This window comes from Anopheles ziemanni, chromosome 2, assembly GCF_943734765.1.
Source record: "Anopheles ziemanni chromosome 2, idAnoZiCoDA_A2_x.2, whole genome shotgun sequence".
Taxonomy (NCBI): domain Eukaryota; kingdom Metazoa; phylum Arthropoda; class Insecta; order Diptera; family Culicidae; genus Anopheles; species Anopheles ziemanni.
The window spans coordinates 47412975-47432473 of NC_080705.1; the positions used below are offsets into that span (position 1 = coordinate 47412975).

The 19499-nt window shown below is 37.5% G+C and overlaps 2 protein-coding genes across 2 annotated transcripts; both read right to left on the bottom strand.

Moving 5' to 3' along the window:
* Window positions 1-5231: 5231 nt before the first annotated feature.
* LOC131293687 (uncharacterized) lies at window positions 5232-8061 on the bottom strand. The gene is made up of 5 exons (XM_058321761.1): window positions 7781-8061; window positions 7075-7594; window positions 6525-6677; window positions 5348-5437; window positions 5232-5282 (listed from the first exon to the last, which is right to left on the bottom strand). Exons 1-5 carry the CDS (start codon window positions 8059-8061, stop codon window positions 5232-5234), a joined length of 1095 nt encoding a protein of 364 aa, XP_058177744.1.
* Window positions 8062-10938: 2877 nt separating this feature from the next.
* Window positions 10939-19494, bottom strand: LOC131293688 (pyruvate dehydrogenase phosphatase regulatory subunit, mitochondrial). Its single transcript, XM_058321762.1, has 9 exons — window positions 19475-19494; window positions 14138-14602; window positions 13381-14062; window positions 13218-13311; window positions 12572-13127; window positions 11980-12187; window positions 11641-11910; window positions 11358-11558; window positions 10939-11280 (listed from the first exon to the last, which is right to left on the bottom strand). The coding sequence occupies exons 1-9, from the start codon at window positions 19492-19494 to the stop codon at window positions 11041-11043; spliced, it is 2736 nt and encodes a 911-aa protein (XP_058177745.1). The 3' UTR covers window positions 10939-11040.
* Window positions 19495-19499: the final 5 nt, after the last annotated feature.

Genomic DNA, 19499 nt, shown 5'->3' on the forward strand with positions numbered 1-19499 from the left:
CTTGGAAGGTTGCTGTTCTCATCTGACGGTGTATAGCAAACTTGTGATTGGCCACTCGTACTCCTGTTTGTCTCAAGTTGCAAGTCTGCCCTATTTACATTTGACTTTCAGAGAACTTTTTGTATGAGCACGAAACGCCTCACACAAAACGAGACTAACGCTAGAGCAAAATGGCTTAATCAATTTTTTTCTGATTCTGATTTTCTGATAAAGGTACCGTATGGTCGGTAACTGTTGAGCAATATAAACGTGTTTTATTTCCTGGTTCGACTGTTTTTTCGTTATTTCATTGAATTTAAACGTTTATTGCGAATTTTTGTTTTGATCATCCTGAATTGCAAGATTGCATTATTTTTGCCAGTTATTTCGTTGCGGCTTTTTTCCAGGCAGGCTTTGTTTTTGCTAAGCTAAGGTTTTTTCGCTAAGGTAATATAAACGTAAGAACTTTATCACTTTGACTGCCATGTCACCCAATTTTGGGTGACAGTAACATTTCTCTCCATGCCATGTCTCCCTCTCTTTGGGTGACAGCGAAACTGCTTGCTCTCTCGCGTGCGAAAGACACTAATACCATGAACATGCTACTGTTTGTACTGTGTTATATGCGCAAAACGGTTTGCATTGAATAAAGAAATAAGTTTGATTAGTTCACAAAATTCATTCGTTATTAAGTTTATTATAAAATTAATTCTTGTGTACAATGTCGAAACAAATTAAACACATCAGTGATTGGTTCAGGCAACTTGCACAATATGTAGTAACTTTTTTTACATTAGCGCGAGACTTCGACCGGTCCATGCTGTTACTTCGTATATAAAAAAAGTATAATAATTTATAAAATAATAAAATAATAAAATAGAGAATAATATCGCAAAGCATGTGAGTAGGTTATCAATGAGCGAAGCGCTTCCCACAAATACATATGAGTAAGCGACTCCCTCTCTGAAGCGATTTTCTTGGCCTGTCGGTGAAATGCGCTCAAAAAGGCTTGGCAGTCAACGTGTTATTCCGCTAGTCTCGGTATTCGTCGCTGTCAAAATCCCGTTTGATAAAGAAAACCGAGGCCGTCCTGTAGTTTCGATTACTTGTAGCGACGATAAATATAAATAAATACAAATACAAATTATCCCTGGCGTATGGAGCACTATGTAGGGGCAGCATAGGGTCAGCCGTGGTGGTGTTATGGGTGGTGGTGGGATGTGGATGAAAATATCCATCAGTAAGCTGGGATCATAAGCATCTCAATCGACCAATCAGTCAATAGAAGCAGGGATATCCGTTTTTAAGGATGGAATGTTTCTGTCAAACCCCCGACGGTATATTTCTAGACACGGATGCTAGTAAAAACCCCAAGAATCATAGGGGTATGATTCTGTCTAAAACTTGCCAACTTTATCTATTAACACGACTGCCACTTTTGATAACCAGTCAAGTTTCCTAGGGTGCCATATTGGTCATATCTAGTGTTGGGTTGGGGGTCCGCGACAGCCGAGCGGTAGCGCCAGTTAGAAAAATCGGCCAATGAGCGCCAATGGGCTCACCACCTCGACGGCGTGGGTTCGAATCCCAACCGAGACCGGACCCTCCCCTGTACGAGAGGACTGACTATCCACGTACTACAACAGGGAAACAAGTCTCGTAAGCCCTTGACGGGCATGCATGACCAAGAGGTCGTTACGCCAAGAAGAAGAAGAAGAAGTGTTGGGTCGTCTGTTACTGTGCTACCCAACACACACAGTACAGTACAGTGTGGCACTAGACACGAAACAGAAAAAATTGTGATACTACAGTAAAGTTTTATACCGTTAAACCAATAAAATTGTATGAACCGTTCGTTGGTTCCTTAATATACCAATTCCATAGGAATGGAAAGTGTAAATGGCTAAAGCCCTTATCGATCAAGCAAAATGCATATACTGCAGATACTTTAGCATCCTTTTGTGATTTGTTTTGCGCGCAAAGTTACAACACTCAGCACACACTTGTTAAATTGAACATTTTGCACGTACTGACCATTTTGAATCGAGAAGATGTTGCTGAATAAATAGACAAGTTGTATAACTGTATGACACTTCACTGTGCTACCACAATTCACAACACAGCAAATTGTGTGTGGTACCACATTACGGCACATCAAAAGTGTTACTTGACCCTCTAGTCATATCAATTTGTTAAAAAGTGTCACGAAAAAGCAAAAAGGAATTTTAAAATATTTTTACACCGATATCAATCATCGTCTGCACAAAATAATCACAAAGATACAGCTTAAGTATAAAGTGTACGCTGAAACATCTCAAGTAGAAAACTGAAGGCAAGAGACCAAAGAAGGTCGCTTTACCGAGGAGCCACACGTAAGCGAACGAACGCGTATAACGAATTTTTTGGCCCGAGCTTTTTGCGGCAATCGCTGTATACCATATTTATAACAGTTGGTCTGTTTTTTTTACCCGTACATGGAAGGGGAAGAATGCCCAAAAAATTCGCTCGACTTTTTCTGTGCGCTAGCGAACGTTCGCTCGAATTCTGAGCACCGAACGTGAACCGAAGGAAGGAAAGAGAAATCTATCATTAGAGCGAGAGGGATTGCTGACACACGGTAAGCTCCAGCCGCTCGAAAAAACGTTCGTTCGGTGTAAAAAGCTTCACGTGTGGCTCCTCGGTTATAATGCTAGTGACAAAGATCCTATAAGGCCGTATTTAGCAGTCGTATTTCAAGCAACAATTAATGTTGGAAACAGTTCGGACCCATAAGTTCGAACTCGCTCCAACAGCACCTGTCAGACGAAAAGGAAACGATATTAGCGTGAGAAAACCGATAAAAGATGTGGAAAAGCGAGAAAAAGGACTTACTCTGTTACAAGCACAACCAACGGAAATAAAGAGTAAATTTTTGGCTTTTCTTTGCCACATTAGAAATTCCTAAGAATTCTTTTAATTTCTAACGTGTTTGCAAGTGTTTGCAACAATTAAAGTTGCTGATAACAAACTGTTTTTTCGATACAAATAAAAAGAAAAACCATTAACAGATTGTATCTCGCACAAACTAAAATATTATGTGTTTCGTTTCTTCACGTTTGTGTATGTAATCCTCCGCGACAACGTTGCGCTGATGGTTAAAATGATTTTCAATATTAATATTAAAGTCGTTTTAATGTGATGATCTGTGCATATATAGACTAGTTACGTTATAGATTATGTTCAGTGTAGCTATCATACATAAAAACATAGACAAGTTGTAACCAACTGTTGACACTTACCTGTCTACGTACTTCAAAAGACTATTTCAAACCGTTTTCAAAATAGTGTGCTTTTTACAGCTTATTTGCATCCCTATATTTCTCTCGGGTTTCTCAGGCGCGTTGGACAAGGTGTATCCATCCATATAGTTCTGAATTTATTTTTGGATCAAAACCACCACATTGTAAAACACTTTCTCACACACAAACACACATACTGGGCATATTAAAAAATATCCTATCCCGCAAGTTAATTTTCAATTTACAATAACGATTCTAAACGTATTCTACGGAAAGTACAAAATGTTTGCAAACAAAAATAAAGCATTTGCTTGATTATCATGAATTGAAGCTTGAAGTCATTGACATGCAGCCAAGACACCTATGTTGCCACCATGTAACTCATCCGAAAATGATTCGCGAACGTGATCTGATTCGTCCAGATATTGCCACAACTTCTAAAATGCAGAATACTATTAGCAACTGGGATTGAAGAAAATGGCCTTTTTGTGTGTTTCTACGATCACCGTCACTCTTTGGCAGAGCAATGAACATTTGCTCATACCAATCACACTAATCGCACGAGGAAAACTGGGCAGGAAAATTTCAATAGAATTGTGAAAACATGCGTTTATTACACACACATTCGTGAATGTACAGCATTCATACAACAGCCTAACACTAGCCTTTTTCACATGCCATGCAGACATGTGTGTGTATAAATACTATGCCAAACAATCTTGCTGTTTCACGAGTTTCCCGGCATCTTGCATGGACCGATTCGATCGTACGTGATGTAGTATGTGGAGTTTCCTTCCTGTATATAAGTTCTGTATACATCAAATCGGTAGTAGTGTTGGTGCATAAAGCATTTTCCACAGAGTTTTAAAACGATCAGTTGGATTTCTGTATTCCATTGAAGAAGCGCTAACATAGCTCCGATCGGTAACAGCACGCCAATCAAAAGGGTGTACGAAGGCCAGAATGATTTTTCAAGAAAATTCTTATCAGCCAATATTCGCTGACGAATTTCAACAGCGAGAACAGAGCAATAAAAAGTTAAGGGAAATAATAAAATAAAATAAACACAAAACAATTCACACTATAATTTTTGTTGGAACTACTGTTAATATTTGTTAGTTGATTTTAAATAAGCATTGATAGGTTATTTTTATCGTGTCCTAGGTTAGAAATATTATGCATTTTTCGATTAAATGAGAATAATAAAACGTGTGTTCGAAGCTCACCATTTTTTCCTATTTGGAAACCGTCTATTGATCGGCCAAATTTTAAATACGGACTTAAGCATAATTATTAATTAATTGCCATTTTGAGTCAAACTGAATTTTAAAGATCTCCATCTTCTCCATCTTCTAGTTTAGCTATTTGATGGCTTTGATGACATCCTCCAAAGATCTATGAAATAAAGCTGGGAGTTACATATTAATCTGTACAGATGTTTGACGTCTACAGCTTTTCCTTTGCTCTTTCCAACATCCCTCGAGATATTCGGGATATTTGGAGGGATGTTGATGACAGACGATGGCGAGGCGAAAACAAAGGAAAGCTGTAGACGTCAAAGATCTGCACAGATTAATATGTGACGTCTACAGCCAGTTTAAGTGACTTATCACTTGACCTGAATAGCTTGAATAGTTGCATCGTTGTGGTGAACGTGAATCTATTGAGTAAATACTTCATTTAAGTCATTATTAAAGTGTAATGAACTTTATACTATACAAGCTGACCCAACGAACTTCGCCTCGTCCAATAATAATAATACACTAATATTGTAATACACCAGTTTTTCCCAATTCCCAATTCCCAAGGTGGGAATTTTTAAATTTTCTTATTTCCTAAACCTTCCTTGAGTAAAAAGAAACAAATCATAAGAAGACGTCGTCAAGATTGGTCCAGCCGATTTTGAGTTTTAGCATCACGAACATACAAACATTCATTTTTATAGATATAGAGAAGAAGATGAAGAACGTTCCTTTACAGCGTTTGAATCAAAACGATTAGATATGAGCAAGCTGATGCAACAATCTGACAATTAAAAAAAGATATAAACAAATTAGTTAATTGTATTCTACTCGGTAAAAAATACTCACCGTCATCAAAAGACTTTTATCCAAATTGAAATAGCCGTAAAGGTTAGTATCATCATGAATACGGCCGACAATCAAAAACAGGATGGACACCTTTAGAAAGCAACGGAAAAAAGAATTGTTGAAAGTAACAGTACAATAAGTTTTTTTAGTCATAGATTAAGGAAACACTAACACATTCACCAATTTCTCGATCTGAATTTTTATATCGTCGGAAAATATGTCCTCCTCTGTAGATTCCTTTATATAGGAAATTCAGTTTGTCCAGTGTGTCCAGCTGCAACTGAAATGGCGTAATAACGTAGTAACACAGTAGTGCAATAAACTAAACCGCCTAAGATCTGTTTGAACGAAACTAAGCAGATAGCAAAGCAATTTTGATTGCGAAAGTTATAATGCGTGAATAAAGCAAACCATTGGATATGTTTTAGGGGTGTCAGGACAGCCTGGTATATATTACAATATTTACACAAAAAAAACTGTTCTTTCACAACATTCAAATAGAAATGTTTAAATTATTCCATTTTAAAATATTAGAATATGTTTTTCTTCTTCTTCTTGGCGTAACGACCTTGTTGGTCATGCCTGCCCTGTAAAGGGCTTACGAGACTTTTTACCCTATGTGTACGTGGATAGTCAGTCCTCTCGTACAGGGGAGGGTCCGGTCTCGGTTGGGATTCGAACCCACGCCGTCGAGGTGGTGAGCCCCGGCGCTCATGGGCCGATTTTCTAACCGGCGCAACCGCTCGGCTGTCGCGGAAGAATATGTTAAATAAACTTTTTTAGACTCAACGTTGCTGTACCGAAAATGTTTATTCATCTGTTAATCATTAACACGTTAAGCGCTAAGTCGGTCCCGTTTCTACGAATCGCTTGCAGAACGAAAAGAAGTGTAATTTGCGCATAGCGCTTAACGCGTTGAAAAGTTTAATACGATTGTGCTGTTGCCAGTTGGCAGACCTACGGAAAATACGGCCCTGAATAATGCACGAAGACTAAAACGACTCAGATAAAGTTCCTGCAGGAACCTCCATGTCCATGGACAATGTACAACCAATAAACTACTCTAACCATACTCTGTGAATTCCATTCAGTGCACGTTAAAGGATATTTATCAAAAAATCATGTTTGGTGCTGATTTTGTAATAGTCGAGAATCAATCAAGGGCAAAGGAGCTTACCTTCTGATGAAAGCTTGCCGTGGTGTCTACTACGAATATGATCTGAACAGCACTAGAAACAACCGATAACAGCGACAAAAATATATGCCCAAGGTGCTCGGCACATACTGTGTCACTAGTGTTACCGGACATTCCACGATAGCTCAAGTATAGCTATGGAAATACCATAATAAATGATATGTAAAAGTTAGTGTACGTATCTAAAGTTTGGGCTTTGAATGAAAACAAAGAACCAGGTATAATGAATGAATTTACGGATTTATGCTAGATCTAGTGCATCAAACGAAAAAAAGGTCAATAAATAAGAATCAACTATAATAGTTTCAAATTACAGTTTGCAAAATAAAAATAAAATATTAGATAATTAAAAAAAATAACATTTCAATCTGGAAAGCACATAGTTGAAATATTATTTGAGATGCTTGAAAACTGTAGATTATATCACACAAAGCAAGATGAAGTAAAGTGCCAAAAAAACTTGAAATTAAAATATAGTAAATCATATAACAATATTAAACATATTACATTATATGAAAACGAAATTGTTTACCTGTAGCGTAAATAGAACGAAGTGGATTCCTATAATCAGGAGTAGAATCGGTGAGTAAAACTCCAAAAGAGATAAGGCTGTGTCGCCAATCTTATCGTAAAGCATGATGAGGTTTCGAAATTCGCCAACACGGGTGCTTGTGGTTGATTCAATCATTCGAAAATTGGTTGCCTGTGGCGAGGTAGTCGGTATGGTCGTTGTGTCGCCGTCCGGAGTAAAATGAACGATGTTATCGAGGGTTCGGTTCAGAGTGGTTAATGAAAGGGCTACAAATGAAAAATTTATCGCCATTTCGGCCGAAACCAGCACACACACGACTGCTGGCAGTATCGAAGCTATCGATGCAATTGATTTGCCAATACGATTATCGACACCATCATTGTCCAGCGTGCCACTGAACGGTCTCAAATTTAACCATAACAACCCTAGAGCGACCAGCTCAAACGTTTGCTTTGCAATCAACCGTCCATACTGGTCCCAAGGTTTTAGCCATCGTAAAGCATCTAGTGGTCCTGGATGGCTATGGTATAGTGTTTTGAATTTCCAATTTAAATCATGTACCACCGACTTGTACTTCCAGCGATGTAGATAAGTGCCAAATGTCAACATCAACAGCAGTAAGAACGAAACAAATGCCTCAATACCAATTATTCTCTTTGATTTGCCGTGGTCCTGATTGCTATCGATAGTAGATGCTTTGACCAACATTAGCGACATGTCACCAGACCAGTTCCAATAGCTGATGAACCCAACTGATGACAGTAATACCACTAGCACCATCACAAAAAACCGTTGGACAAAATTTTCATTTGCAGTCTTTGGTTGTGGTTTTCTCCCACATTGTCCGCAACCGGAAATGCAGGAATCATGCCAAATCGCTAATCCTTGTTTAGACGTAAAGGTAACCGATACCAAACCCAATGCAACCTGCAATACGAATGCTACCACGGTTGCATTCCACGTCCACCACTTTTGAGCCCACTCCATACGAATGCCTGGAGCTACTGTTTCAGAATGTTGCTTGAGGTACAATGCATTCTAGTTCTTTTTGCATGTTGGTATGAGCCACTGGGAGCACACCTTAATAACCCTGGGTGAAAGCATCGAGGTCTAATTTGATTTATGGTACCATTCATTCTTTCATAATTAATCCGCCAATAACGATTAGCTTATCTTTTATTCAAGATGTTTTCTTTTTCTCTTAGGATAAATTCCTCAATAGCTATGCATAAATAAACAAATTCTAATATTAGCTTATTTCAAATTTGTTAAAATTAGTCATTTGAAAAATACAAAAATGAGGAATTTTTTGTTGCGTGAGTGAGCGCAGAGGAGTTTTGAGCGAAACTGTTAGGAAATGTCTAGTGAGCATGTGTTACACGAGTGCTAGATTACAGCGATGATTAAATATTAGCTGTTGCTGCACCAACGATGTGCTCGAGTCGCATGTAGATTGCGGCTCATCAAACAAACCGAAATTAGAATCTTTCGGAACCAAATGTGAACCTTTTGGGATCAGGTACAATCGTGAGCCCAAATACAGCCTTTTACGATGGATAGCATAAGTTGAAAAGCGTTGAACGCCTTTGTAAACTCCGTTATCGCGTCTGGAAACCGGAATATGACATCTTGCAATCCTTCATCGCGTTTGTCACCTTCATGTAATGATTCTTTAAACTCGAATATGATATCCTTAAACTTCATTATCGCCCTGTCAGATTGGAGGCCGGTTTGTTTTGGGTTTCATAGATGCAAATTGTGTACACATACATATATAGTCAACCATTCGAAAAATACGTTACTGTTCACAAATTGTATCCACGCTGTGAATCAATTATTTTAAACGATTGAACGGTTCTATCAAATCATTAATGAAGGTGACAAACGCGATGAAGGATTGCAAAATGTCATATTCCGGTTTCCAGACGCGATAACGGAGTTTACAAAGGCGTTCAACGCTTTTCAACTTATGCTATCCATCGTAAAAGGCTGTATCGCCCTGTCAGATTGGAGGTCGGTTTGTTATGGGTTTCATAGACGCAAATTATGTACACATACATAAATAGTCAACCATTTGAAAAATACGATACTGGTTATGTATTCCGGGTACACGATCCAATACCGGAGTTCACAGAGGCGATCAGCTTGCTGTATGCATAAAAAAGTCTGTACTTTAGGCAATTGGTATAGCTGGCTATATAATAATAATTTATTAATCCAAGAATTAACACGGTGTGTGTTATTTGTGAAAAGTAACGTATTTTTTAATGTTTAGTTTAAGGATATCATATTCGAGTGTATAGAATCATTAACGAAGATCACAGATGCTATAAAGGATTGCAAGAGATCCAGTTTCAAGATTCGATAACGCAGTTCTCAAAGGCGATCAACGCGTTTCAGCTTACTCTTCTTTCGCGGGACCTACTTGGTTAGATGTGCGGTAACATCAGCATTATTCATCAAAGTCATCCTTATACGCTTTTTTTTACGCAAAAAAGTAGTTAGAACAAAAAAAGATCTGCTTCTTTGATAGGAAAACTAGAATAAACAAATTTTCTAAATTAAAACTGTAGTTCTTATCCTCTTGTCCTGGTCTAACTGTGTTTCAAGCACAGTTTTCTAATACTTGCTTCTATTAATTAGTTTTAATCCGAAGCACAGGAAAGGGAGGGGAGCTAAGTTGGATACCGCAGAAGCACCATACTTGGCGCGGGTCCAAACTTGGCGCACTATCTAATATTTTCTTCGATATTAGACTATTTCCAAATAATTTCAGCCTAAAATATGCAGTCAAATATTTGTTTATGTTTGTACAATACATCCGCATCAAAACATGTTATTGGTTTTTAGTTATTGAATGTATATATAATCAAATGAAAAATTCCATCTCACAAGTGCGCCAATTTTTACTCGCGTTAGCAACGCTGCTAAGGAGTGGGTTCAACTGTTTCCAATAATTTATACGCAAAGGAAACATTATTAGGGATTTTATTTATCAGAAACTGTTAAAAAGTAAGTATTTTCAATGAATCGTGGTTAGATTCGGCGCTTTTTGAGATTTTTATGCTAATTTTGAAGCGAACAATTTTGCGCCAAGCTTGGCTCACAGTGTTCCTAATTATTCACCGTGGAGAATATATCTGTTTGCGCTGCTAGATATTTTTGAATCATAGAAGGCTTTGATGAATGAGATTATAAAAGTTAGCGATGAGATAGTTTTATTTCCACGAGAGAAGCCAAAGTCCGCTGCAAAAAAAAGCTAAATTGTTTTTTAAATTGCTGTTGAAAAGTGTTTCTATTGTTTTAAGTTGACTTTTGAATATAGCTGTTGAATTCAATGAACTACATCCATTTTGTTTTAAGTGCGCCAAATTAGGAACACATCGCGCCAAGTAAGGAACATTGCAAAAACCATGCGCCATGTTAGGAACATAATAATGCCACACAAAGAGTTTCTGAAACTTGAAGAAATAACAATTTAAGAGTTTCTCACTTATTTTTCTTATATTCTATGATAGTTAGGCTAGCACTGTGCAAAAAATGGTATGATTTGACCGAACATTTTTTTTTGTTATTCAACTTTTTATGCAGAATTTCCTTAACTGCGCCAAATATGGTACATCTACGGTAATTAATGTAAATTATATGTAAAAATGATTTGCTGTCGGCTTAAGGTAATACTAATAAATTGCATTTTTCGCTGATTTCAAAAATGGTAAAATTGAAAAGTGTAAAACCCAAGAAACTGAATGAAAACAGTCTTTCGTCTGAGATTTATTTATTCTCGGATGGGTAAATCAGCTGGTAAGTTTTAATGGTTTGTGTTGTTATCAATGTATATTCTACAAGGAAAAATCGTTTAAATTAAGAAAATAATTTATTCAACTTTTTTCTCGTATAATTTCTCAACAAATATCATATTTAAAAAAAACTAAAGCAAGTGTTCAAAAGATCAAAATAAACACGCTATTTGTTTGTTCTAAACGCTAACAAATTACTTTCATCTGTTTTGTCTCGTGTTGCTTTGTAGGCCTCCCGTTCTTGGTCGGGATATTTCGTGGGAAGATTCGGAGAGTGAAGGTTAGCTTTAGCCGGGTAGCGAATACCTGCAATTTCTACTTCATAGTCTCCACTGAGGACGTACTCGTTGGTGACTGGAAGCGCTCGGCCACTTCGATGAAGATTTTTTACAAAACCAAGGCATATCTGTAATAGTTTGAAAAACATAAATCACAAAATTACATATTATTCCATGTTTTAAACAGTTTATTGGTGGAACACACTTGTTTTTTGAATGTGAATCCATATGCAGTCGTTGTGGTTTGTCCGGAATAAACACCGTTACGATAAATCGGCTCTCCACCCCAGCTCCAAAGATCAACGTCTGGATCGTGATCGTTGATTAATAATTGGATGTACATTCGTTCAACACCCTTTTCTCGCTGCTGAAGCAACGCTTCTTTACCTATGAAGTCAACAGCTTTCTATTTAAAGAAAGGTGAATAGCACGAAGCATAAAAAATAATTTAATTTAAGTGAGTCAAATAGATCGGAGTATATACTTACGTCAAACTTCACACGCCACATTCGACCACATTCCAACGGGGTAGTAAATGTATCTAGATCCTGACCCCAAAATGCGAAAAACTTTTCCACTCGTAACGTTCTCATGGCGTAATATCCGCAGTGTCGGATGCCATACTTCTGGCCTGCTTCCATTATTTTCGTATATACATGAAGTGCAAATTCATTCGGTATGTACAGAACATACCCAAGTTCACCCGTGTGCGTTAGGTTTAAAGCACGAATTCCATTCGCGAGACCAACATCCAATTCCTACATTCCAGAAATAAGAGATATTGCAACATTATATGGAACACGATAAAACCAAATCGATATACTAACTTTACACGTGAAGAAGGGAAAATTTTTCGGCGAAAGATCGGTGTCTGTCAATTCGGAAAGCATAATGCGAGTGAAAGGGCCCATTATGCAGATTGCTGTATACATGGACGTAACATCCGATACGCTAACTCGGCCTCCTGGTGGTAGATGTCTTTCAATCCACGCCTTGCATCGTGCCTGTTGTACCGTTGGTGCGATCATCATATAACTATGGTGAAGTTTAACAATAAAGATTAATTTTCCAATTGGCTATACGAAAACATTCAATTGTTTCAACAACACTAAATTAATCATTCAAGCATTAAGGAATTTAGCATTGTATTGAATATTTCTAAATCGAAAAGATGGTCAAAATAATAAAAGAATGCACACTAGCCAAGCATATAGCCAACCTAAGTAATCGGTACTTTGAAATACTTGAAATTTTATCCTATTGTTTGTAATTATTTTATGTGAGTATTCCTTTTGCGTTACATCGGGGGCTTAATATAAATAAAGTAAAAGCTGGTTTTACTATTTTGAATTATCCAACAGGTTATCAATCCGGATGTTGATAGTTTTAATCTAATTGTAGCAAACACTTTATACTTACTGATTCTCTGATAAACGTGCTAAGGAGCAATCATTCTCGTACCCTCCATGGCGGTTGTGCATACCCGTATGAATTATGGATCCAACTGGTTGATCAACGTCGTTAGAGCAAAGGTACTGTAACAAATCGATCACCTCGCCACCCTTTGACCATAAATCAATTTTTGTAAACGTGCTGTAGTCGCTCATCCCTATTCGCTCACGACAGTTTTCATACTCGCTTTGCACATGCTCGAACCAATGAGGCTTCCCAAACCCGTGTGTCGTAGCAATGCGAAACTTTGGGCTTCCCTTTTCATCCTGCGAATGCTTCCTGTCGAACCAGGCTGGGCGTTCGTACCCCATGACTTGACTGAACACGGCACCTGCCTCCTTAAGGGCAGGGAAAATAGGCGACATGCGTAAGTTTCTTCCAGTTCGAAACTCATGAAAGGGATAGCTCAGATCATAATGCATCCCAGGTACTTCCCGAACACGATCACGAAGAAACTTTCGATTGTTGTGCAACCCTAAGAATCGAGAAATATCTAGCTCATGCAAATCGACGGTCGAGTAGCCTGCCAATATGTAAAAAATTATAAACGAATATAAATAGTTTAATCTATTAAAACATTAATTGACCTAATATCACAAAGCTTAAGACTTACCCTGCGTTATAATATCTGCTATGGCACGACCTACGCCTCCTGCGGCAGACATGCCGACAGTTTTCATACCTGCTGCAACCAAATAGTTTTGGATCTATGTAATGTAATAATAAAAATAACATTTTTGAACGCATCTACACCTCATAAAACCATACTAACTAACCTCTGGTGCCTCTCCAAGGATCCATTTGCAGTCTGGTGAAAAAGCCTCCGGACAGTTGGACAGTCTATCTAGTGGAACATCTTTCAGTTGTGGACATCGCATTAATAGTTCTTCGAGTAATGGATGGAAATGGTCCCAATCAGGAATTAATTTTCGTTCTGATGTTGAAACCGGTATTTCACCATCTTCAAACGCAGGTTTAGCTTTCATCTCGAATCCGCCAGCCAGCAAGCACCCCTCGTTTTCGCGAAAATAAATGTGCCCATCCAGATCACGCACCACCGGAAACTGTGTACTGATTCCAGGTACCGGTTTGGTATGAAGATAATAATGTTCCGCGGCATGCAGGGGTACTTTTACATATGGTTCTGACATTTGCCCAACTTGCCGAGCCCAGAATCCAGCACAATTGACGAAATATACACATTCTACAGTGCCTTTGCTCGTTTCAACGGCCTTAACACGGCCATCTTTTTGAATAACTTTAACTACCGAACAACTTTCCGCTACTGTTACTCCTTTTTCCAGAGATTCTTGTACCAAACTGTGACAGAAAGCATTAGGATTGCCAACTCCGTCATTTGGAATCCATAAACCTCCGACTATATCGCTGATTTCTATCAATGGGCAAAGTTCTTTGCATTTTTCTGGCGAAACTATTTCACACTGAACATTCCACGCCCTATTAAAATAAAGAGATAGGTGAATCGTGTCTTGTTAATTATCTTGCTACATGGTATACATGGCTCATTCTTACACGCTTTGGGATTTCATCCGACGAAACATAGTCATACGATCGCGAGTTCGTGCCAGATTTAAAGACCCAGTTTGCTTCCAGCCTGTCGGAAGACCTTTCGCATCCAGATCCCGAATCAACTCAAGCGATGTTTGCGCAAGCAACACTTGCGAATGGCTTTGTTTAAGTTCTCCCAGAAGTCCGCTAAAATGCCATGGATTGCCTTCCCCGATGCGCCCTCGTTCTATTAACACTGTATGTTGTCCCCATCCACGTTGGGCAAGCTGATATGCAACTGCTGCTCCCATAATACCACCGCCACAAATGACGACACGGGCATCTTTAGGCGGTGTGTTACTAAAATCCGAAGGCAGACCATCATCCCAGCGTTCTGCTGTGGCAATCGTAGAGTAGCAACAGTGCACCGAGGATGTTTGTTGGCTCTTCAGGAGTTCTGTTTTCACGTAATTTGTACCACAGACATGTCTGAAACGGTGCAAAAATCGGGGATAGTTTAGACGTGTAAATTTTACTATTATGTTTCGATGCATATTTATTAGTGTTGGCAGAATCGGGACTCGGAAGATTCGAAGATTCGATCCCTAGAGGGATTCTAAAGATTCGAATCCCATTTGACGGATTCGAATCCCAATTGACGGATTCTAAAGATTCGAATCCCTTTTGACGGATTCTAAAGATTTGATTCGATTGGGACTCGAATCAGATTTGATTTGTTTGGGATTCGAATCTGTTTTGATTTGTTTGGGATTCGAATCTGATTTGATTTGTTTAGGACTCGAATCTGTTTTGATTTGTTTGGGATTCGAATCTGATTTGATTTGTTTAGGACTCGAATCTATTTTGATTTGTTTGGGACTCGAATCTTATTTGATTTGTTTGGGACTCGAATCAAATTTGATTTGTTTGGGACTTGATTCGATAAATTGTACTGAGTTTTTCGCGCGCTGTATCTTAGGACTCGAGCACGTGTGTGTCGCAGAATAACGTGAATAAAAAAAAGAGGAAAAATTGTTTGAACATTTTTGTTTTAAAAAATTAATTCAAAACTAGCAAATATGTTTATCTTTTAACCACATGCATTATTAACTCCTTTTCTTCAGGGAGTGTTGCTCCCATCATCTATACTGGACTATTTTCTTTAGTTGCTACTATCTAATAAAAACAAAAATTCTCAAAATTCTCCCTACCGTACACAGAGGTCGCGACAAGTCGGGGTGTCCGAATTAAATATTAATTAATTAATAACATGTCAGCAATAAACATGTATTTCGTTTTTAACGTTGTTTTTCAATATAAAAAGTCTGTTTTTAATTTCTATTTATTTTTGATATATTTATCGTTTTACTTTTTTTTATTTTGGTAAACAGTGATGTTTCCTTGGAGGCCATGGCTATAATTTTTGATAGCCAGATCGTTCTATGAAACATGGTACCGGATTCCAATCTATGGAAAATGGCTTGGCCTGCAGGGAAGTACGACCTAAATAAGGGTGGGAGGCAGCATTGTAATCTGTCTGATGTTGCATGTTTTCCTCTTATATATTAAATATGGAACGATTCAAGTGTTTCTCTTTCTTCTTCATTTTGTCCTCCTGCACCGTTTATCATATTTTGGCTTCTGCATAACGAAGGTTGTTTGCGATCTAAATTATTTCAAAATTTCTATAAAGTCAAACCAAGGAAAGCAATCGATTTTCCAGTTATCATATTAAGCATTACGTTGGACACGTGGGACCAGCAGCGTTCTTTCCCGTATGCCGGCATCGGTCCGCTCGAACCGACAGAGCCCGTTAGGTAGGCCGTCGTTTCTACGATTCGCCGGCAGAACGGAAACCAGTGCAACTTGCGCATGATGAAAAATTCACTGTACTTTATTATTGAGCATCTACATAGAGCAGAGTGTTAAAAACGCATCATTTTCATCGTAACAGGTCAACAGTTTCAGGGAAGAATTAATTGGTTTAAGCCTGGGGTCTCCAAACTACGGCCCGCGGGCCGTATGCGGCCGGGATTGTCCAACTGGCAGAATTTGAATACTCGGTAGCAAACGATGTACGCTTCAAAACCTTCATGGAAAAAGCTGTTTAAATTCCGTTCAAAGCGCTTTCGCTCCGTTTCCGGAGCATTAGAATTCATCCGAATATGAAGCAGCGTTCTATGTAAAAACGAATTCGTTGCTTCCAGTTCAAGAACGGGTAGTATAAATATAAGTGAAAAATTGAAGACCAATTTTAGTTTCGAAGTCGATTCCACCTGAAGCGGTTGTGTTGATACATTTCGTCAAGTGTTTCAAATTAAGTAAAATCTCGTATTTGAAAATTGAAATGGTGTATCGTCAGCATACATTGGTGTATCGATTAGTGTCATAAAGTTCACGGACAAGCTGTTTGTACTCCACTCAACTAGTTCGCAGGGTTGAGATTAAATCGGAATATGTACTTCTTGGTGATTGAAAAAAGCATAATATACATATAAGCGAAAAATTTAAGTTAAAAACGACTTATTCTCTGCTTCAAGTGATGTGTTGAAATGTTTGAAATTGAGTATAGCACAAGTTCTCATTGGAAAATTGAAACGGTCCATCGTTGAAATACATTTACGTATCGATCAAAGTGGCATAGATTTTTAAGATCGAACCTATTATATCGTGCTGCATCGATAGAATACCTTTTCGTGTCGAACAGTTTTTAAGGTACTTCGAGCGTTATATATGTGAAATAATAAAAAAGATAAAATATATGTGATTTGGACGTTACAGCCAATAGTGGATCAGTATCGTTTGGTGAGATCGAACTTATTTCATCGTAGTGCATCGAAACAAGACATTGCCGTATCGTTTGTAGCAGCAACTTGATACTGTTCAATAATACATTTAGAGTGAGTATTACCTTTTTTATTTGTTTATATATTTTATTTCGGTACTTTGATTATAACTCATTTTGATGCGGAACGTATATTTCTTTCTGAATTATAGAGTGTTCTACAATTATAAAAATGCCTCGAACTAATTCGGAGATTTGGAACCATTTCACGGCCGACGAAAAACATGCATTATGTAAATATTGTAAAAAAAAAATAGCGAACTCGGTACTTTCAAACATGTGGCGACACATTAAAAACTGTCACTTCGAATGCCTTCCAAAAAAAACAAATCATACTAGTAATAATCAACAGTTAGAACCTACTACAGAAATAGTTGAGGGTCAATCTTCTTCAAGAAATATTACTCAACCTCGAATTAACCAATTTTTTTCAACAAATGCACCAATTTCAGTAAGCGCAAAGCAAGAAATAGACAAAATAGTTTTAACAATGATATGTCGTGAATATTTACCATTTTCTCTCGTAGAAGCCAAAACATTTAAACAATTATTAAAAAAACTAAATCCTAACTATTGTCTACCAAGCCGTAAAACCGTCTCAAATAGTCTTCTACCTACACTTTATAACGAAACTGTAACTGAAGTAAAAAATAAGTTGGCTTCTGCTAAGGCAATTGCGTTAACTTCAGACGGATGGGTTAATATTAATATGACCTCATTTTACGCCGTAACTGCTCATTTCATTAATGACAACTTTGAATTGTCATCATATTTGTTGCAATGTGAAGAATTTAAATTACAACATACGGCAGAAAACATAGCCGAGTGGCTTAAAACAGTTTTAGATAAATTTGAAATAGGAAACAAAATTAAGGGTCTAACAACCGATAACGCTGCAAATATGAAACCAGTTGCAACTAAATTAAACATTCCACATTTTGCTTGTTTTGCTCACACACTAAATCTTGTTGTTCAGGGAGCCATACAAAATAGCATTAAACCAACAGTTGAAGAAGTTAAACAAATAGTGATGCATTTCAAAAAAAGTTCTGCTGCTACAGGAAAATTATTAGAAGTACAAAAAAGCTATAACATGGAGATACTCAAGTTGAAACAAGACGTGTCAACACGTTGGAATTCAACATTTGACATGCTCAATAGGTTTTCTAAAAATAAAGTGGCTTTGATGGTATGCATAGATGCTTTAAAAATTAAAAATAAGCTACAAAATGAAAATTGGACTACAATCGAACAATCTGTTTCAATCCTTAGCCATTTTAATGAAGCAACAGTTACAGTTTCTGCAGAAAAATCAGTATCTCTATCTAAAGCCGGCCTTCTTGTAAAAATTTTAAAAGATAAAATGTCTTCAATGAATAATCAAGATTTTACAGAAGAATGTAAACTGCTGGTTAGTGGCCTTAAGAAAGGAATAGACGAAAGATTTCAAGCGACTCGTAGCAACGAAATTTACAAGGAAGCGATGCTACTAGATCCTCGCATAAAAAATATTCCGTTTAAAAACGATGAAATTGGTTATAGAATGCTCAAACAAACGGTTATAAGTAAAATGGCATACATATATCAACAGGAAAGCAATAATTCAATTACTGACATAGTACCTTGTCCAGAGCAACCACCTCCTTCAACATCAATATTTGCCGATTTTGTAAAAGAAGTTAATGAATCACGAGACATAGTAAATCCAAAGGCAGCAGCAATAAATGAGTTTGATCAGTATATCAAGGCAACTCCGTTAAACTTTAATGAAAATCCTTTAGAGTGGTGGAAGAAGGAGCATATGAGGTATCCCAAAATATATACATTGGCTCAAAACAGATTAACTATTCCCGCAACCTCTGTTCCTTGCGAACGAATTTTCTCGAAGGCGGGCCAAATTTACACAGAACGAAGAAACAGGCTCGAGCCAAAAAAGTTAAATGAAATTTTATTTCTACAACATAATTTAAGTCTAGAGGAGGATTCTTGATTTGGCCCACATTATACGTGAACTTATGTAAATCGTTTGAATAATGAAATTATGATAATAAATTAAAAATACAACTGTTTCACACAAAGAGACCAATTTGAAGTATTTGATTTGTTAATTACATATAACGCAAAACCCAGGAAAGAAAAAATATCACTGTGTGACTAATCATAAGTAGTTTAAGCACGGTCGTGAGCCAAAATATACCTTATCCTCTTCAGACAATCGAGCAACCGAAAGACTTGGTTGCTCGATTGCCGGAAGGGTCTTTGCAGAAATAAAAAACGAACTTTTGACAACTAACAGTGCAAAAAACCGTTGATTCACAGCAATATAAAAAAAACCGTTGATTGACTGCAATATAATCACTCTGACAGTGTGGGAATGAAAGTACAGTATTTGTATTCTCGTCTTCTAGAGGTACTAATTATTCATCACAAACATCGGAAGGTTGGATGTGAATACAGACAATATGAAAATGCTTGCAAATAAACTTACAACTCACTTTTCCAGTTGAAGAACATACAGTTGCGAGTATTGCTGCATTATTC

What these genes read in the sequence shown, in the direction of transcription:
- LOC131293688 (XM_058321762.1), bottom strand. Translation starts at nt 19,494, where the DNA reads ATGCAGCAATACTCGCAACT. An exon ending in ATGCAGCAATACTCGCAACT is followed by an intron (nt 14,603 to 19,474) that starts GTATGTTCTTCA and finishes GCACCGTTTCAG; the next exon opens with ACATGTCTGTGGTACAAATT. An exon ending in GATTCACATTCAAAAAACAA is followed by an intron (nt 11,281 to 11,357) that starts GTGTGTTCCACC and finishes AAACTATTACAG; the next exon opens with ATATGCCTTGGTTTTGTAAA.
- LOC131293687 (XM_058321761.1), bottom strand. Translation starts at nt 8,061, where the DNA reads ATGGAGTGGGCTCAAAAGTGGTGGACGTGGAATGCAACCGTGGTAGCA. An exon ending in TCTGGTGACATGTCGCTAAT is followed by an intron (nt 7,595 to 7,780) that starts GTTGGTCAAAGC and finishes ACTATACCATAG; the next exon opens with CCATCCAGGACCACTAGATG. An exon ending in TCGTTCTATTTACGCTACAG is followed by an intron (nt 6,678 to 7,074) that starts GTAAACAATTTC and finishes GTATTTCCATAG; the next exon opens with CTATACTTGAGCTATCGTGG.